General features: G+C 48.1%; 1 protein-coding gene across 2 annotated transcripts; it reads left to right on the forward strand.

Annotated features, from left to right (window-relative positions):
* Window positions 1-939: 939 nt before the first annotated feature.
* Window positions 940-19,514, forward strand: CACNG7 (calcium voltage-gated channel auxiliary subunit gamma 7). 2 transcript variants are annotated; one of them, XR_007474316.1, is made up of 7 exons: window positions 940-1,035; window positions 3,226-3,450; window positions 4,130-4,216; window positions 4,624-4,764; window positions 17,655-17,800; window positions 18,153-18,952; window positions 19,087-19,514. XR_007474316.1 is itself a non-coding variant. In XM_033416376.2 (6 exons), the coding sequence occupies exons 2-6, from the start codon at window positions 3,255-3,257 to the stop codon at window positions 18,408-18,410; spliced, it is 828 nt and encodes a 275-aa protein (XP_033272267.2). In that variant the 5' UTR covers window positions 940-1,035; window positions 3,226-3,254; the 3' UTR covers window positions 18,411-19,514. The 2 variants fall into 2 exon arrangements, 1 of the variants encoding a protein (XP_033272267.2); XM_033416376.2 differs by having other exon boundaries at window positions 18,153-19,514.

The raw sequence follows: 19,514 nt of genomic DNA on the forward strand, positions 1-19,514 counted from the left end.
TTTCCCAGCACCGCCGCGGTACCCCCATCCGGTGCCCGCGGCCCCCAGCCCCTGCTCCGACCCTCGGCGGGCGGCCTGCCCCTTTAAGAGTGGCCCCGCTGACATCACGGCGGGGGGGGTGGGTGCTGGCCCGGCTCCCGGCTCCGCGGCGGCTGCAGGACCCGGCTCCGCTCTGCGCCCGCCTGCTGCTCAGGGGACCCCGGCCCGGGACGCCCCCTCCAGCTTCTTCCAGCCGCCCAGACCCCAGGCTCCGCCCCACGCCTGGGCAGAGCCCCAGTCTTCATCAGGGTACCCCAGGATTGCCCCTGCTGTCTTTTCTTCTCAGGGTCTCTTCTCTCTCTCTCTCTCTCTCTCTCTCTCTCTCTCTTTCTCCCTATCTCAAGGTCTCTGGGTCTCAGCATCTCTCAGCCCAAAGGTCTTTGACGGTCTACCTGTCTCTCTCTGTCTGTGACCTCTCCACTTCCAGGACCCCAGAATCTCTTAGCCTGGAGGAAGAGGAGGGATCCTAGATCAGATCTCTGCCTCTCCATTTCTCTCTCTGTCTCTTTTAGGCCATCTCTGTGTCTTCTCCAGTCTCCAGACCTGCGAGTCTCAGAATTTCACAGCCTCGAGGTCTCGGTGTGACTCTGGATTCTCCGCTCTGTCTCTCTGCCGCTCTGTGTGCCCCTGCCCCTCTCGGGCTCTCTACCTCTGTTTCTATTCTCTCTCGCTCCCTGCCTCCCCCATTCTCGAGGCCCGTCTCCCTCCCTCCCCGCATCCTTTCCCCTCTCCTTCCCTGCCCCTCCCCTCCTCCTCAGTAGCCAATGAGCGGCCGCCGGTCCCAGCTCCCGGCGTCGTCCGCCGAGTGAGGCCGCGGGCGCGGGGGGTGGGGGGTGGGAGGCCGGGAGGGGGCCGGGACGCCGGGCTCCGGGGCGGGGGCGGGGGGCGCGGGCACCGGCGACCCCGGTGGCGGCGGCGGCGGCCGGGGGAAGCCGCGGGGCCGGTCATGCGGCTGCGGGGCCCGCGGCCCGGAGCGTCCGCCCAACCCTGAGCGAGGTGAGCGCGAGGGGAGGGTCCTGGAAGGAGGTGGGCGCGGGGGGTTCCTCTGGAGGTGGCTGGGGGACGGGGCTTGGGGCTAAAAGGGGCCTGAGTGGCTCCGGGGGCTGAGATTCTGGCGGTCGGACGCCCGAGTTCGGGGGCAATGGGGGATGGAGGGACATTTGGGCCTAAGGAATCTGGGAGGACGGGGTCCGAGGGTCCCAGAGTGGGGCAACTATACTCTTAATGTCCGAGTCTTGGAGACCGTGGGCACCGGGGAGGGTGCAGGCCAGGTCCTTGAGAGAGGCGGTCCTGGCTGAGCGGGGAGGGCCTGGGCCCAGTAAAGGCAGGCTGGAGTCTGAGAAGGGGTCCCCAGAAAGAGGGAGCACGTCTCCCAAGGTATCGAAGGGAGGTGGAGTTGGACTTGGGGCTTGGAGAATGGGACCCCGGGGATCCAGAAGCCTATATCCAGGAAAGGCTGGAATAAAGAAGATAAGAAGGAGGCTCCGGGCCTGGGGGGGAGGGGGGGGTCCCAAAGGAGGAAGGGCTGGAGGCTGGAGGAGAATGAGGAGATCTGGGCGGGCCATTTCGAGTGAGGAGGAATCAAGCAAGGAAGGAGGGGACCTCCAGAGGGGAAGTGAGAAGGGTGACGTTGGCAAGGTCCCAGCTGGGAGTCTGAGAAGCCAATGGGGGGAGCTGAGGTCACCTACCTGGGACTAAGACAGTCAGGGTGACAGGGTTTTTGATGCTGGTTTCCGAGGTGAGTGGACTGGAAGAGGAGCAGACAGCTAGCAGTCAAGCCCTGGAGCCATGGGACGGGGGATGGGAGGAAAAGCTGGTCGGAGCCCTGCCAGCCTCGGATTCCTGAATCCTCCAGGAGGCTGGGGGCGTGGCGGGTGGGCTGGGGGCACTAGATGCTGCAATGGGGGGGGGGCAGGCGGGATGAAGATTGTCTCAAACTCCAGGGTTCTTATTGGGGTGGTGTCAAGTTTCAAGGCTACAAGAATTCTGGTTCAGGAGAGTGGGGTCTCAAGTCTTGGCTGCATTGTTGGGGGGCTGTTGATTCGGGGTCTTAACCTTCATAGTTAAAACGGTGATGGAGATTGTGGTATTCATGTAGGTTGAGGTCTCTGGTTGAGATAGGATGGGGATTGCAATTTGAGCCTCCCAAATCATGAGACTGTGTGGTTTAGGGAAATGTTCTTGATAAAGGGTGAGTGTGGTGGGTAAGGGATTAAGAGCTCCCTAGTTGGAGTCTCCAGATTTCTGGCTGGAATTTTGGAGGCCACAGCCTTGAACTGAGGATTTCTTTTTTGAGGGTCCAGTGCTAGGGAGATCTGGGTTCCAGATTGCATGTTGAAGAGGGTCTGTATTTGGAAATCCTAGTATGGGAAGTTGGAGTCCAGAACCTCTGGTAGGGAATCTGGGGATCTTGTAATGGGGATGGGGGGAATGGGGATCCTGGGCTTCCTGATTTGGGTTTTAGAGCTCAGAGCACTGATCCCTAGTTTGAAGGAGGTCACTTGTTTGACTGGAGTGCTCTGATTAGGGTGCTGAGATGGGGGACTCCCAGATCATGGTTTTGACGTTCTGGAGTCTCTAGCCAAAACCCTGGCTCCAGGTCTCTGGGCCCCAATATTCTGGGATCCAGCAACATGGGGTGGAGTTCTAGCATTCCAGGTTCAGGGGCCTGCGGGGATTTGGGATGGGGGGAGGGGGGAATTAAGGTTCTGGAATCTTGGATCTGGGTCATGGTCCATGATCTCAGACTGGGATACCAAATTGAGGTCAAGACACCATATCAGAGTTAAAAGGTCAAGGTCTTGGTATTAGAATTGGATGTTAAGGGTTTAAACTTAGATGGGAGGTCTGAGGTCAAGGCCAGGGTATGGGGTTAGGGTCCTTGGCTAGCGACCCATTTGGGGGATTTCTAGTTGCTATTCAGAGACAGAGTCCAAAAGAAAGGGGTCAGGGTGTTAGGTCTGGGCCTGGAGTGAGGATTGGTGGCCTAGGTTAGGGTTTCTAGACAAGTTACTGGTTCAAATCCAGGGATGGAGTTGTAGGTCAGGACACAGAGGTCAGATTTTAGAGGGTTCAGTTTGGGGATTGTTGTTTCTGGCCTGGGTCCGATGTCCCACGTGGCTGCATGGGGTCTGGGGACTCTAGTGGTCCCATCAGGGCCCTCCACTGCAGCTTCCCGTCCCTCAGGCCCCGCAGGGCGCCCCCCGCCGCTGAGGATGAGTCACTGCAGTAGCCGCGCCCTGACCCTGCTGAGCAGCGTGTTTGGTGCGTGTGGCCTGCTGCTTGTGGGCATTGCGGTCAGCACGGACTACTGGCTGTACATGGAAGAGGGAACGGTGTTGCCACAGAACCAGACCACGGAGGTCAAGATGGCGCTGCATGCCGGCCTATGGCGCGTCTGCTTCTTCGCAGGTACAGACCTCACCTGCCCACCAGTCAACTGTCCCTGCCTTGCTTGGGATCTGAGAGTCTTTATCCATAGTTCCATCCCATGGGTGCCAGAAATCCAGAAATCAGTCCTGTTTTTCTCCTGGAGAGTCAAATTTCCACCTGGAGATTCAATTTCTAGCCCTTTATTCCCAGGATCTAAGAACCTTAATGCTCACACAATCTCCAGGTCCCTAATCCCCGTAACCTCCTGGAGCCCCTGGCCCCTTAGAAGCAGCAGTCTAAGTTCAGAACTTGTCTCCTGGACAGTTCCAGAGCTGAATAGGAATAAAAAAAAAAACAACAAAACTGTGCCTCCCAGCTACCCCAGAGACCACTCCTTCTAGGAATCCTGTCCCACCTCACCCCCCAGACCTTACCTCTTTAGGGATCCAGGAGTCCTGGCCCATAGCCCCTCCTCACTTGGGACTCAGTTTTCCAGCCCTGTCCTCCATCCAAGGGACTCTAAGGCAGCTTGCAATAGGAGCTCTCGGACTCCTGCCCACCCCCTTCTGCGACCCCCTAAGAGTAGTACAGACCATGATCCTTGGATTAAACCTCACATTCCCATCCTGGGGTCTCTCTACTGTGCGTCCTGCCCCTGACTGCCTCTCCAAAGCTCAGGAGCCTCTCATCCAGCCCTGCCTTCTTATCTTCCCCTCAGGCCGGGAAAAGGGTCGCTGCGTGGCCTCAGAATATTTCCTTGAACCGGAGATCAACTTGGTGACGGAAAACACGGAGAATATTCTGAGTGAGGGGAAGCAGGGGGTGGGGAGGGTCAGGCAACAAGGGTGCAGGGTGGCAGGGCGGGTCCTGGGAGAAAGGGTAGGACCAGAGAAGGGGTGGGGTGGGAGGGAAGGAGTGGAGGCTTGAAAGCAGGCAGAGTGGTTGGGTAAGGAGGAGGGGCCAGGTTGAAGGGGTGGGGCCTGGGAAGTGGGTGGAGTCAACAGGCAAGGGGTGGGGTCAAACCAAAGGAGGTGTGGCCTGTGTGAAGGGGTGGGGCCAGCAGTGGAAGTTTCAGAAAGGGGAGGAACCACATAAAAGAGCGGGGTCAGGGCTGGGAGGTGGGGGGTGGAAGTGGAGGGGTCAGGAGAACGGGGAGGTGTCCTCCTGGAGAGTCCCCCCTCACCCCTGTCTTTCTTCTTACCCCTCCCCCAGAGACAGTGCGCACAGCCACCCCCTTCCCCATGGTCAGTCTCTTCCTCGTGTTCACCGCCTTCGTCATCAGCAACATCGGCCACATCCGCCCACAGAGGACCATTCTGGCCTTCGTTTCTGGCATCTTCTTCATCCTATCGGGTAAGCCCAAGGAAAAGACTTAAAGGCCGTGGGACTATTTTAGGTTCCAGGAACCTGGGGTTCCTCTTCCAATAGGAAAGCCACTTCCTTGCTGTGTAATCCTGAAGGAGTTGCAGAACCTCTCTGAGTCCCACTTCCCTCCTCTGTGAAATGGAGCTAGCCGCCAAATCACAGCGAATGCCTGTTGGGTGCTAATTAGGTGCCAGGCTCTGTTCTGATACTCACAACAACCCTGTGAGGTAAATGCTATTAATAGCCCCATTTTACAGATATGGAAACAAACACTCAGAGAAATGAAGTCATTTGCTCAGGGCCATACAACCAGTGAGAGGCAGAGATGGGATTCAAACTCACGCATTTCGCCTCCAGAGGCTGTATTTTTAACCACTCCTGATATTTGAGCAATTAACAGATTACAAGGCTCTTTATGTTCTGTGCATCATTTTACTTGAACATTTTTCAACCAGAAAAGTTGAAAGAACCCTGTGCCCACCACTTACGGTCGACCATTACCATACCACAGATGTGCTCTATCCTGTATCTGTCCATCTGTCTCTCTACCCATCCATCAGTCTATCTTATTATCATTTTAAAATGCATTTCCAAGTGAGTTGCAGGCATCAGTACACTTTGCCCTAAATTCTTCACCATGCGTGTCATTAGCTAGAGTTCAACGTTTGTTTATAGTTCTTGTTTCTTTTGAGATTCAGGGTTCTTTTGCATGAGTGATCTCATAACCTTCTCATAACATCTCTGCCCGGGAGTTATTATTAGCACTCATTTGATAAAACGGGGATACCGAGGCCTGCAGTTGTGCAGGGAGTTGCCTAAGATACCAACATAATGCTGGCTCCCCAGGGACCCAAGTGTCCTGACCTCCAGAGTAGAGCTGCTTCTGAAGTGCTACCCTCCTCCAAATTTCAGCTCAGTCCAGTCCAATTTGGTCCAACTCAGCTCAGGTCAGCCCAGATCACCTCAGCTCTGACACACTTAACTCCATCAGTCTGGCCCAACTAACCCCAATCTATTCTGACTCATTTCTTCAGTTCAATTCGAATTAACTCAACGTGATTTAATTAAACCCCATTCGTGCCCTTTTAATTCAGTTGATACTTTATGAACAAACCCCGCTGTTGGTCTCGTTTCCGTTCTGTCCCTTTGGGCCTGCATTCGGCTGCCTCTTTTGACTTGGCTCTGCAAATAGTTGAAGATAGATCTTCAAATATCCTCTCCCCCAGTCTCCTCCCTTTTCCTCACCCAGCTTTCTCCAGGCTAAACCTCCCCCGTGTTTCCAACCTAACCTGACGAGACCTTTTCCCAGGGAAACCAGGGTGCAACCTCTGTGCAAATTTGAATCACAGCATGTAGAGCCAGACACAGAGCTAAAATAAGACACGTAGAATATCTCCATCCCAGAGTGTCAGATGGAAAAATAGTGGCCTAGAGAGACAGAAAGTGGGGCAAGGGTAAGGAGCATGGGAACGTTTATTCAACCCACCTGAAACATTAGAAGAAGGAAAATCCCATTGTTCGTGGTTCACAGAAGTTGAAACAAAAGAGGTGACATAGCTGGTAAATGGCAGCGCTGGCATTAGAACCGAGGATATTCTCTTCCCAAAAGCCATGCTTGTGGACCTGATTTGCATCAGGACCTGACTTCCCAAGGTCAAGCTGAGGATCAATGGTGCTGTCAGGGCTGGAAGTCAGGCCTCTGATGTAATAATAGAGTAATGGGCGGGGATTGAACCCCGCTTCCTGAACTTCATTTCATAGACTATGACCTATGCACCCCACCCAAAGTATCCAGTTGTGTGCTTTACAGGTTGTAGGGGGTAGTGGCTGAAGGCACCTCCTCCTGTGAACCTAGAAAGACCTGGGTTAAAATCCTACCACTTACTCAGTGTGTGAGTTACAGCCTTCCTTTCTGGAGCTGTTGAGAGGACCAGTCTTGCTCAGGGGTCAGCAAACTTTTTGCTTAGGGCAAAATAGTAAATATTTCAGGCTTTGTGAGCAAGCAGAGGGGAAGCAATGGGCCTGGCTGTGTTCCAATCATCCTATTTATGGACCCTGAAATTTGAATTCAGTGTAATTTTCATGGGTTATGAAATATTCTTCTTCTTTTGTTTTTTTTTTCCCCACCATTAAAAAAATGTAAAAACCACACTTAGCTCGCAAACCATACAAAGACAGGCAGCAGGACAAATAGTAGTTTTCTGACCCCTGCTCTAGATCACGGACGTGAAGGGCCAACCCAGTGCCTGATCTATAGCAGTAAGTATTCAACACGTGGTAATTTTAAATAAATACATACACACATACATTCATAAATGGCTGTAGTAGCAACAACAACCGTGATAATAAACACTTTATTGAGTGCCATGGTTTGGGGAAGTTCTAAGTGCTTTGTGCAAATTAAGTTATTTCTTTTTCTTCCCCTCATAAGGCAGATGCTATCATTATTCCCATTTTCCACTTGAGGAAACCGAAGCACTCAGAAGTTGCTCCATAGTGGAAGACGATTCCAAACCAGACTTTCACCCTGGTGCTCTGCTGCCCTACCACAGTTAAAAATCCTAAAGACAAAGGAGATTAAAAGAGAGGAAAGGGGGACTTCCCTGGTGGTCAGTGGTTAAGACTCTGCAGTTCCACTGCAGGGGGCACGGGTTCGATCCCTGGTCTGGGAAGCAAGATCCTGCATGCTCTGTGATGGGGCCCAAAAGACAGGGGAAAGAATGGAAATAGTACCAACAATATCTTAGATCTTGGAATGGAATGATCTAGTCCAACCACCTCATGCTCCCCATGAGGAAACTGAGACTTAGAAAGAGATGAGAGTTGCCCGAGGTCGGGGAAATGGTGAAGTTGGCATTCAATTTTGGAGAAAGTGGTGAGAGGGCTGGGGCAGGAAAGGGATAGGGTCACACCGGGACGTTAAAGATCCCTCAGGGACTTGTGTTTGGAATGCACTAGAAGGAAAGAGACTGGAACTGGGCAAACAGAGGAGGAGGCTTATGCATTGGTCCGGGCAATAGCAGATAAGGTTTGAGCTGGGAGGGGGTGTGGAAGGATAAAGGTGACTGGATGGCTTTGAGAGAGAGGGATATTGACAGAAGAATCAATAGAACCAGATGACTGACTGGATATGGTTGGTGAGAGAAGGGGAGGAGGCTGGAGTGACATTGATTTTCTTTTTCCAGGTCATAAGAGGCATGCTTCCCATGCATGGCTCATATTAACCCCTGATCCTCAGTCATGCTCTATGCATCTGCTCATTCATTCATTCACTCATCAAACATTTACAGAGACATCTTACATGCCACGCCCTGTGCTGGGTGCTGGTGACATACTGAATCTTTTTTTTTTTTTAATGTGGTGAAAGTCACATAATATAAAACATACTATTTTAACCATATTAAACTGTGCAGTTCAGTGGCACTAAGTACATTCACATTGTTGTGCAGCTCTCACCATCATCCATCTCCCAGAATTTTCACCTTCCTAAACTGAAACTCTGTCCCCATTAAACACTAACTCTCCATTCCCCCTCCCCAACCCCCGCCTGGTCCCTGGCATCAACCAATGTACTTTCTGATTCTATGAATTTGACTATTCTAGGTACCTCGTATAAGTGGAATCAAACAGTATTTGTCTGCACCTAATGTATATTGGAATGCATGACAGTCTGCAGGCAGTCAGCCACAAAACAGCTCCCAGCTACATGTGCGTCAGTGCTTGTCACACAACGCTTAAATCCCTTTAATGGATTTCCATTGCACTTAGAATACATCCCAATTCCTCATGCTGGCTTACAAGGTCTTCCATGATTTGGCCACTGTTCAGACCTCTGGCCTTATTACCTAACTCACTAACACTCTCTCCATTGCTTGTAACTTCAGCTGCACTGGCCTCAGTCTATTCCTCAAAAATGATCATCTCAGCCTCACTTCCATGTTTGGAAGTCTCTTCCCCCTAATTCTCAAAGACTCCAACTTTCCCTCTTCAGAGTTTCTTTCTCTGACAGTGGTACCCCATGTTGCTTTGCCCCCACTATACTATCCATCACATTCCCTATTTTATATTTGTTTCATAGCACTTATTGCTATTGTCATCTTCATTTTCTGTCTCCTTCTACTGGAATGTAAACTCCAAAAGGCAGGAACATGCTCTTGCTTGTATCTTCAGAGCCTAGATGAGTTGCTGGCACAAAGTCCACAATGAATGTAGAAGGGATGCATGGTAAAGACAGCTCAGGGCATTCTGGGAAAAGCGAAGATACATTAAGCTGACACAATAAGGTGGTGGGAAGGGTGGGAACGACCACAATTTCAGGAGCAGGTGACATCTAAGTTGACGATGCAGAAAGGGCGAGGGGAAGTTTTTCACGTGAAGAGAGAAAAGTGCCTTGTACAGAGATGGAATTCACAGCATGTGTTAAGACCCTAGAAAGCAGCTAAGACAAGTAGCCAGCTGTGTAGCTCTCCGTGGTCCTGAAACTCTTTGTTCTAAAGCAGCTTGTGCCTGTTGAGCTTGGAATGTAGGTGATTCTTGCCTACTGTGCTCTAAGTATTCTGAAGCAGATGTAGCGGAGAGGGGAGGGAGAGAGTTGGATTACAGAGCAGGGAAGGGGGAAGGGAGAGAGAAAAAGGGAGAAGGGGAAAAAAGGGAAAAGAACGTTATTTTTTAGAGAAGCAGAGCCACTGTAAAATGACCAGGAAGGAGAAAGAATGACAAGAATAACTTACCTTTTGACGTTGTTTTTAGACAACTTTCAATTACTAAAAACAAGGGTGAAAAACAACAACAAAAAGCTCTTTCTCTGTTTCTTTTTTTTTCTTATTTTTCTTCTCTTTGGAAATATTTGTCTCCTTCTCATCACCCCTGCTCCTGACTCTCTGTATGGAGAATGTTTGTTATTTACAACTGAAATGTGAAACATGGGACTTGAGGTGAGGCAGGAGTGGTTAGCAGGTATGGGCTTTAGAAAGAACCAGTATCTAAAAGAGGGGGATAAAGATTTGTAGGCAGTGGAACAGGCATAGGGAATAAGCCTTAGCTGGGTCGGAGGACTTGGGGATGCAAAAAGGGGTTTAGATTTTGAGAGATTCAGGAAGTAACATAGACATTACTTGATGATGGACCATCCTTGGATGGGGGACTGGGAATCAAGGTATTGTTTCTTTCTTTTTTTTTTTTTTTTAAAGGATCTTTAAGTATTGTTTCTTTCCTTTTTTTTTTTTTTTTTTTTTTAAGGATCCCGTTTAGAGTCACGCATTGCCTTTATTTTATTTTATTTTATTTTATTTATTTTTGGCCATGCCTCATGGCTTGTGGGCTCTTAATTCCCAGACTAGGGATTGAGCCCGGGTCCCTGGCAGTGAAAGCACCTACTCCTAACCATTGGACCGCTAGGGAATTCCCTAGGTATTCTTTTCCTATAAACCTGCTCATCTTTCAAGACCTATAGCAGATGCCTTCACCATGTAACACTTCATGGGCCCCCTCTTCTTGAATATCAAAATTATGGAATACCAGAAGTTGAAAGTGCTATGGAAGTTCAGCAAAAGCTAATTCTTAAAGGAGACAGAGGAATGGGGATTTAGAGTGGATTTAAAAGGGAAAAGCAGCTAACGAGCTCGAAGTTCCAGGTGCATGGCAAGTATATTCATCCATTCAACTAGTATTTATTATCTGCTGGCTCTTGCACCAGATGCTAGGAATGCAGTAGGAAACAAGGTAGACGAGTTTCAAGCATCCTAGAGGAAGTGGAGGAGATTCATGACTAAAAACTACAAATAGATAGAAAATATAATGTTAGGTAGTGATAAGTGCAACAAAGATAAATAAAACAGTTAAGGGGAAGGAGATGGATGGGAACATCATTATTTAATCTTACCTCAATCACTCCAAATTTTTAAAGAAAACTCTGAAATCTGTAGAATAGTACAGTGAACACTGGTGCTTCTTCCACCTGGGTCCACATAGATACTTGCATTTTGCTGAAGTTTTGCTATATTCCGTCTCTGTCTTTACACACAGTTTGGTTTTTGTTTGTTTCTGGCTTTACCGTTTGAAAGTAAGTTGCAGGCATCGTGATCGTTCATCTCTAACCATTTTAATATGCATCTCTTAAGAGTAGTGACATTTTCTACGTAACTACAACACCACTATCAAATCTAGAAATTTTACAATAATTCCATAATATAATTCATTCCATTTTCAAACTGTCCCAGTTGTTCTAAGAATGCCTTTTATAGCTTTTCCCCCAGAACCAGGATTCAGTCTGTTTACGCGTAGCATTTAGTAATTCTCTTTTAGTCTAGAATAGTTCCCATACTATATTTTTTTTACAACACTGACTTTTAAAATATATTTCATTATAAAAATATACAAAGGATAGTATAATTTGCCATGTACCCTTCACTCAGTTTCAACAATTATCAACATATGGTGAATCTTTTTTTAGTCATACTGCCATACCTCCCTTCTGTACTTCACTACATGATTTTAAAGTTGGTCTCAAACATTAAATCGTTTTATCCACAAATATTTCAGTATATCTCTGAGAAATCAGTACTTTGTTATTTAACTAGCCACAGTGCCACTGGCATGCCCAAACAATTAAGAATAGCTGCTTAATATAAATTAATATCTACTTAGTGTTCAACTTCCCCACTTGTCTCATAAATGCCTTTTTTTTTTTACCATTAGTTTCTTGCAGACCAGGATCCAAATTCCACTTGTGCATTTAGTTGATAGATCTCTGAAGCCTCTTTTAATCTATAACAGTCCTTCTCCTTCTATTTTTTTCCTTGCCATTTATTTGTTGAAGAAATCTAGTCATTTGTCTCATAGAATTCCCACACTCTAGATCTTTCTAATTGTGTTTTTGTGATTTAATATGCTCCTCCATCCTGTGTTTTCCTGTAAAACTGTAGATCAGATCCAGGTTTGATTTTTTTGGGGGTGGGTGGTGGTGATAAAGTACTTCATAGATAGGTGGTGCTATTATGTCCCACTGTATTGCATCAGGAGACCTAATACTATCTGGTTGTGTCGCTATTCGAGATGTTAAGATCAGACACTTGCTTAGTATTACAGCTTGGCTCATACCATTGTCATTTTGAAATCTGCAGGACAGGGTGTCTTGTAGAACACCCCACATCCCACATTTATTTGTTTCCTTGTGGCATCCTTTGATTTGTTCCTCTTTCTTTGTATTTTCTGTAGCCTGGAAGTTATGTCCAGGGTAGAGACTTGATTAGATTCTGGTTAAATATGTTTGGCAAGATTTAGAGGTGGTACCACGTTCTTTACAGCCCATCCCTTCAGGTAGCAAATAACATCACGTTGTTCCTACCGGAGTGGAACAAAGTTTGAACCCTTGGAAAAGGGGGTGATCATTAGAGCTCTCCACTGAAAAGGTACATTTTTCTCTTTACAACGAATAAGTCATTTGCAGGGTAACATTTTGGCACCTTGGGGGAAAAATCCTGTTTGGGGATGTCCATTTTATTCAAAATGTGTTGCTTTGGAAAAATTTTAAACATACAGAAAAGTTGCAAGAGTTATACAAGGAACTCTCATATATTCTTCACTGGGACCAATTTATAACATTTTCCACATTTGTATTTCTGTTTCTTTGTATCTTATGTGTATATATCTATATATGTATATATTATGTAACTTATATTATATTATATTATATTATTATATAACCACCTGAACATAAATTGCAAACACTTCACTCTTAAATACGTCAGCAATTATGTCCTAAGCACAAGTGCATTTTCTTTCCTAACCACAGTACAATCATCAAATTCAGGAAGTTTAACACTTATACAGTATTACAGCTGATACGCAGTTCATTCAAATCTCACCAGTTGTCTCCACACTGCCTTTTATAGTCAGTTTTTCCCCTGATTCAGGATCCAGTTCTGTTTTTCCTTGCTGTGTCTCTTTCGCCTCCTTTCATCTTTTATATAGTTCCTGTACCTTTAAAAAAAAATCTTTCTTGTTGATGTTTTTTTGAAGAATGCAGCCAGTGTTTTGTAGAACACCCCACAGTTCCCACAGGAATGGATCCGTGTTACAAATTACCAGTAGGGACACTACATAAACGAAGTAGCGTCACGATCACATCAGGAGGTCGGGGTGTCCGTTTGCCCCATTATTGGTGATGTTAGCTTTGGTTTCTTGGTTCAGATGGTATCTGTCAGGTTCCTTTATGATAAAGGAAGTTTTCAAAAATCTTCATAATTAATAGATATTCCATGGGGAGATTCTGTCATACAGTGATTTAATGTCCACTGTCGACGATGCTTGCCTAAATCCTAATATTACTACAAGGGTTGCAAAATGGTGTTTTCTTAACTCTGTTGTTCTATCTACATGGATGTCACCGAAAAGAAGAATTTGTTTTTTTTTTTTTTTGGCCACGTGGCTTGTGGGATTCTAGCTCCCAGACCAGGGATTGAACCTGGCCCCTCAGCAGTGAAAGTGTGGAGTCTTAACCACTGGACTGCCAAGGAATTCCCAAATTTTCTCTTTTCTTTTATTATTTATTTCCTTAAAGAATATATCAGTATGGATTCACATTTTTTAAAAATTCAGTGTATTGTATGTCATTACTTTTAGTATTCATTTTGATGTTCAGATTGTCCCCAGTTGGGCTATCAGGAACCTCCTTCAGATGAGTTCCTGTGTCCTTTTTTGACATGTCTCCATTTTGTTTTTGAGTACTTCCTTATTTTGTGGTACCAGTACACCTTTACTGCCCCTGCCTCAGGCTTCAAATGAGCTGTTTCTTCCTAGCTCCTGATGTAGTGGGGGTGATAGTAGAGACCAAAATCTGGGTGCTAGGTGTGCTCATTGCTGCTGGGGTGTCACTGCTCCTAGGATGTTTCAGGATACGAGCTGGGAAATTACATATATTTGTAAAACAGGAGTTTATACTGACACCACAAGGGTCTTTCTTGACTTACTCCATTGTGATTTGTATCTTCCTTCTTTCGGAATGAGATCTCCACCTCCCCAAAACATCAGTATATTTGCACATTTGCTCAACCCTACTATCCACACAGAATAACTTAAGTACTGCTACCCCTACACCACTCCCAATAAAAATTTATTAAATACAGTTCAAGATTTCTTCACAGACCTTTCTGTCTTTAAACTGAGATATATATTCAAAGTACTTTGTCCAAAAGTTACTTGGATTACTACTTTCCCCCCTCCTGTGGTTGTATTATTCATCTGATATAAATTAGCTTCATTTATTTTTGTTTGTATTCAATTTGTTGTTTTCCCCATCCTGGTTTTTTTTTTTAATAGATTTATTTATTTTATTCTTGGCTGCGTTGGGTCTTCGTTGCTGCGCGTAGGCTTTCTCTAGTTGCAGCAAGTGGGGGCTACTCTTTGTTGCGATGCACAGGCTTCTCATTGTGGTGGCTTCTCCTGTTGCGGAGCACGGGCTCTAGGCACGCGGGCTCAGTGTTTGTGGCGCATGGGCTTAGTTGCTCTGTGGCATGTGGGATCTTCCCGGACCAGGGCTCGAACCCGTGTCCCCTGCATTGGCAGGCAGATTCTCAACCACTGCACCACCAGGGAAGCCCCAGATCCTTGTTGATTTTATCTTTTGAATATATAAAATATTAGCATAGTTCCAAAGGTCAAAATTATGCAAAAATATATACTCAGAGGAGTGCCACTTCCTTCCCATCTCTTCCTTCCTATTCTCACCTACCTAAAGTAATCAACTTCATGTTTGTTTCCCCTCCTATGTCTCTTTTTGTAAAAATAAGCAGACGCATATATGTATTTTATGTACCTTTTTTGGGCTTAAAAGCTAGCATTCTGTATGGTCTTTTTAAATAGTGATATGGTCTGGAACTATCACTGAACTGCATATCTGTTCCTAGAGATCTTCCTCATCGCCCTTTCATAGTGGCACAGTACTCTGTTATGTGATGTTTTATAGTTTATTCCATTAATCTTCTATGTAAGGGCATCTAGGTCATTTTTAATGTTTTGCAATTATGAATAATGCTGCAGTGAATTAACTTGTACATATGTGCTTTCATATTGTTGGACAGGTATCTTCAGGGTCAATTTCTAGAAGTGGGATTGCTGGGTTAAAGGATAAATATATGTGTGGTATTGTTAGACATGGCCAAACTCCCCTCCATAGAGGTTGCACCATTCATTTTGCATCCCCACCAGCAATATATAAGAGCTTCCATTTCCCTGCCTCACAAACAGTATGTTGTGAAGCTTTTTTTGACGATCTGATGGATGAGAAATGGTATGTCCTCATCGTTTTCACCTGCATTTCTCTAATTCTGAGTGAAGGGGCAATTTTTGAAAACAAGGAGAGCATAGAAGTCCTTTCTAAAGAGGTGACAAGGAATAAGAGATCTAAATGAAGTGACAGATACTGGGGGTTAGGATGCCGTGCTTCCACTGCAGGGGGAGCAAGTTCTATCCCTAGTCGGGGAACTAAGATCCCACATGCCATGCGGCCAAAATAATAATAATAAATGAAGTGACAGAGAGAGACATGTGGAAATCTGGGGGAAGAGCATTCCAGTTCAAGGGAACAGGGAGAGCAAAGGCCCTGAGGCAGAAATGAGCTTGTGTTCAAGCAAGAGTGGGACCTAAGTAGCAGGTGCAAGGAGAAATGGCTAGAGATGAGTTTGGCAGGTGACCCTGTAGGCATTGCAGTCCAGGGGTCAGGTACATGTTTCTGTAAAATGCCGGATAACAAATATTTTCAGCTTTACTGGCCGTACAGCCTCTGCCGCAGCTACGCAGTTTTGCCGGTACAGCCATAGGCTAAATGTAAACAAATGGGCGTGGCTGTGTCCCAACAAAAGTTTACTTATGGACCCTGAAATTATAAATTCATATGCTTTTTAAATGGAGACATTATAATTCACATAACATAAAGTTCATATATTCAGCAGTTTTAGTCTATTCACAAGGTTGTGCAACCATCTGCATGACCTAATTTTGCCACATTTTCATCACCCCAAAAAGACACCTCACTCCCTTTAATTGCTAATCATGACCCCCCTCCACCCCACGCCCTGGCAACCACCAACCCACCTTCTATCTCTATGGACTTGCCTGTTTTGGACATTTCATATAAATGGAACCGTACAACATGTGCTCTTGCGCATCTACCTTCTTTCCCTTAGCACAGCTTCTAGGCTCATCCGTGTGGTAGTATAAACGCGTACTTCATTCCTTTCTTTGGCTGAATAATATTCCTTTATATGGCTATACCACATTTTGTTCGTCCATTCAATTGATAGACATTTGGGTTGTTCCCACTTTTTGGCTATTATGAATAATGCCGCTGCAAACATTCATGCGCAAGTTTTTGTGTGAGCATATGTTTCCAGTTCTCTTGGGTAAATACCTAGGAGTGGAATCGCTGGGTCATATGGTAATTCTATCTTTAACACTTTGAGGAACTGCCAAATGAAATTCATATACTTTTTACGTGCCACAAAATAGTCTTCTTTTGATTTTTTCAACCATTTAATTATATAAAAGCCATTCTTAGCTAGTAGGCCACACGAAAACAGGAGGTGGGCTGGATTTAGCCCTGGGCGGTCATTGTGTTTGCTAACCTCGTTTGTAGGCAGTGGAAGGAATTTAGATTTATTCTGGGTGCGACGGGCACACGAATGTTTATTTGTAGGATTCTAGGGGAAGATGCTGATGAGAATTACTTGGATTAATTTGGGGGGAGGGATTTTATAGCCTCTTTAAGCCACCCTACGTATGGCTATCGCTCTGCATGGCTACTGTTTAAAAGAAAGTTCAGCTTGAAGAAGTGATAGTTGCCTCTTAAAATTTTTCAAATCAGACCTCTCCTCTCCACCTTCTCCATGTGCCTCTATTTCCTCCGCTGTAAATGGAGATAAAAATGGTACCAATTTGAAAGTGTTGTGAGGTTTGAATGAGTTAATGCATATATAACACTGAGAATGGTGCGTAGCTTAGAGCAAGACCTATATAAGCAGTTGCTATTATTATTATTGTTATTGATGTTGTTGTTGTTGCTAGTATGATCTATACAGCTTCAGCTCAGCTTCATCCTCCTTCCCTTGGAATATCACAATATCCAGTTTCTCCCTTCCAATCTCTTCCCAGAACCAATCAGCCCCAAAAGGATCTTCTAACACTTCGATCTGGCCTTGTCCTTCCTCTGCTTCAGACCGTCCATGGCTCCCTAGTGCCCTTGGCATTGATGCCAAGCTCCTCAGCCTGGCATTCGAGCCTCATCATGGCAATGCCCCTGCCCCCTTCTCTGGCCTCATTTCTTGTGGCTGTGGTTCATGTTTTAGCTACGTGGAGGGATCAGTTCATTGTTCCCCCTCCAACTCTTTGCCCCTGCTGTTCCCTCTGCCCTGCCTGGAGTGGTATAATGGTAAACCCTAATTCTTCCCTGGGCCTCATCCTTTAGGACTTCGACAAAGTCATGCTTCCAGGAAGCTTTCCTTGGCTCCCCCCACCCTTGCCCCAGGTGGGCTTGGTGCCTCTTCTGGACCCACAGAGCTCTGTGCTACTGTTTTCTTTACAGTACATGTCACCATGGATGTGACTGTTGATCAGTGTTCATGTTTACCTGCCCCAATTGCATTGTGAGCTCCTGGATGGCAGATTAGGGGTGGGGGTGGGAGGGAGGAGGAGGCTGTTGATTTACCTCTGGGCTCCCTGCACCCAGCCGAGGCCCAGCACACAAGGAACTTCAACGGATGGAATTTAGTCCAGGGGAGAGCAGGGAGGAGAGGGGAGAGGATGGCGGTGAGATGCAGGGGGCCTGGGGCTGGGGAAAGGGGTCCACTGCTAATGGGCCAAGGGCACCCCTCTGCTCCCCACAGGCCTCTCCTTGGTGGTGGGCTTGGTTCTTTACATTTCCAGCATCAACGACGAGGTCATGAACAGGCCCAGCAGCTCTGAGCAGTATTTCCACTATCGCTACGGGTGGTCTTTTGCCTTCGCAGCTTCCTCCTTCCTACTCAAAGAGGTGATGTCTGTGGGGCCCAGACTCTAGAGTTTTGAATGGGGGGGGTTGGGGGGGAGGGCATGATTCCTGGGTCCAGGAGGAAGAGGAGGCTGTGGGTGTAGACTCTGAATTAAAAGGAGGTGGTGGCTGAGGTCCTAACCCCTGGGTCCTGGAGGAGGAGGGTCTGGGAGCTCCAACTCCTGGGATCCTGGGGAGGAGGTGACTGGGGCTCTACTTCCTGGGTTCTGGGAAAGGAGGAAGCTGGAGGCCTGGAATCTTGGGTCCTGGGAGAGGAGGGACTGGGGGTCTTGAGTTTTGGGGTCAGAGGGAGCCCGGGGCCAGCCTCTGCGACTCTGACCCTGCCTTGCCATAGGGAGCTGGCGTGATGTCCGTGTACCTGTTCACCAAGCGCTACGCGGAGGAGGAGATGTACCGTCCGCACCCGGCCTTCTACCGCCCGCGTCTCAGCGACTGCTCCGACTACTCGGGCCAGTTTCTGCAGCCCGAGGCGTGGCGCCGCGGCCGCAGTCCCTCCGACATCTCTAGCGACGTATCCATCCAGATGACGCAGAACTACCCTCCAGCCATCAAGTACCCGGACCACCTGCACATCTCCACCTCGCCCTGCTGAGGCTCCGCCCCCGGAGGGCCCCCCTTCCTCCTCTTCCTCCTCCTCCTCTTCCTCCTACTCCTCATGGGTCTCCCCACAACGCAGCTGCCCCTCAAGTCCTCGGGACTCCTCGTCCCACCCGTAGGACGCTGCGCACGCGTTAGCCCCGCCCTCTTCCCAGTGGCCCCGCCCCGTCACCATAACCCCTCCCTCTTTCCTGACCGCTCCACTTCATTGGTCCCTTCCACTTCCAGATGACACCTCCTTCTAGATGACCCGCCCCTTTTCCTTAGGCCACTCCCCTCCCGGCCTAGTACCGCCTCCCAGGTTCCTCTGCTCCTTGGGCAGAGCGGCCGAGCGCGCCCACCTCCGCGAGCCATCCTTCAGCCTTCCGCCTCGCTGCAGGGGCTGTGGGCAGGAGAGTAGGTTCCAGCTGCCGCCAGAAATGCCAAGCATCCTCTTCTGCTCTCTGCCCTGGCTTCTCTCTTTCCCGGCCCAGTCTCACCTCCGGACTTTCCTGGTCCTCGGGTGTAGTGCGGCCGGGGTGGGGCTGGAGGCCGCAGGTATGGTGTCCCCTCCCCCACTTCCCCACCCACGGGAGACCCCATTCTTTCTCACCTGCTGGACGCTCCTCGGCCTTTTGAAGGTTACCTGCCTTTTCGAGGGCTCTCTCTAACGGCTTTTCTTGCTCTCTCAGCTGACCGTGGCTTCTTTTCCTTCCTCTGTCTCCCGGCCTCCTCTTCACCCGCTCATCCAAAGCCCGTCGGTGCATCCAGCCCCACACACCACGCGACAAGAATGGAGACCCTAGGGTGGAGGGAATTCCTCCACGCCATTTCCACGCCTGTGCCCGCCTCTTCCCCCTCGAGGCCCCGTCGGGGGAGGGAGAGGCAGTAGCGGGGGTCGACGCCCCCCAAACCTCCAAGTCTTCCATTTTCTGGCCCTCCCCCTCATTGAAGTCCCCCTTCCCATCTCAGACCCCCAACTCTGGCCTCTTTCAAGGGTCCGTCCGCCCCCTTGGACAGATGGGGGAGTCACCAGAAACTCACCCACCCCCTTATTAGGGGAGGAGGGGCGAGGTAGCACAGTGTTGTACACGGAACTAGAAAGGCCCCCTGGGTGGGG

This window comes from Orcinus orca, chromosome 20 (assembly GCF_937001465.1).
Source record: "Orcinus orca chromosome 20, mOrcOrc1.1, whole genome shotgun sequence".
NCBI lineage: Eukaryota > Metazoa > Chordata > Mammalia > Artiodactyla > Delphinidae > Orcinus > Orcinus orca.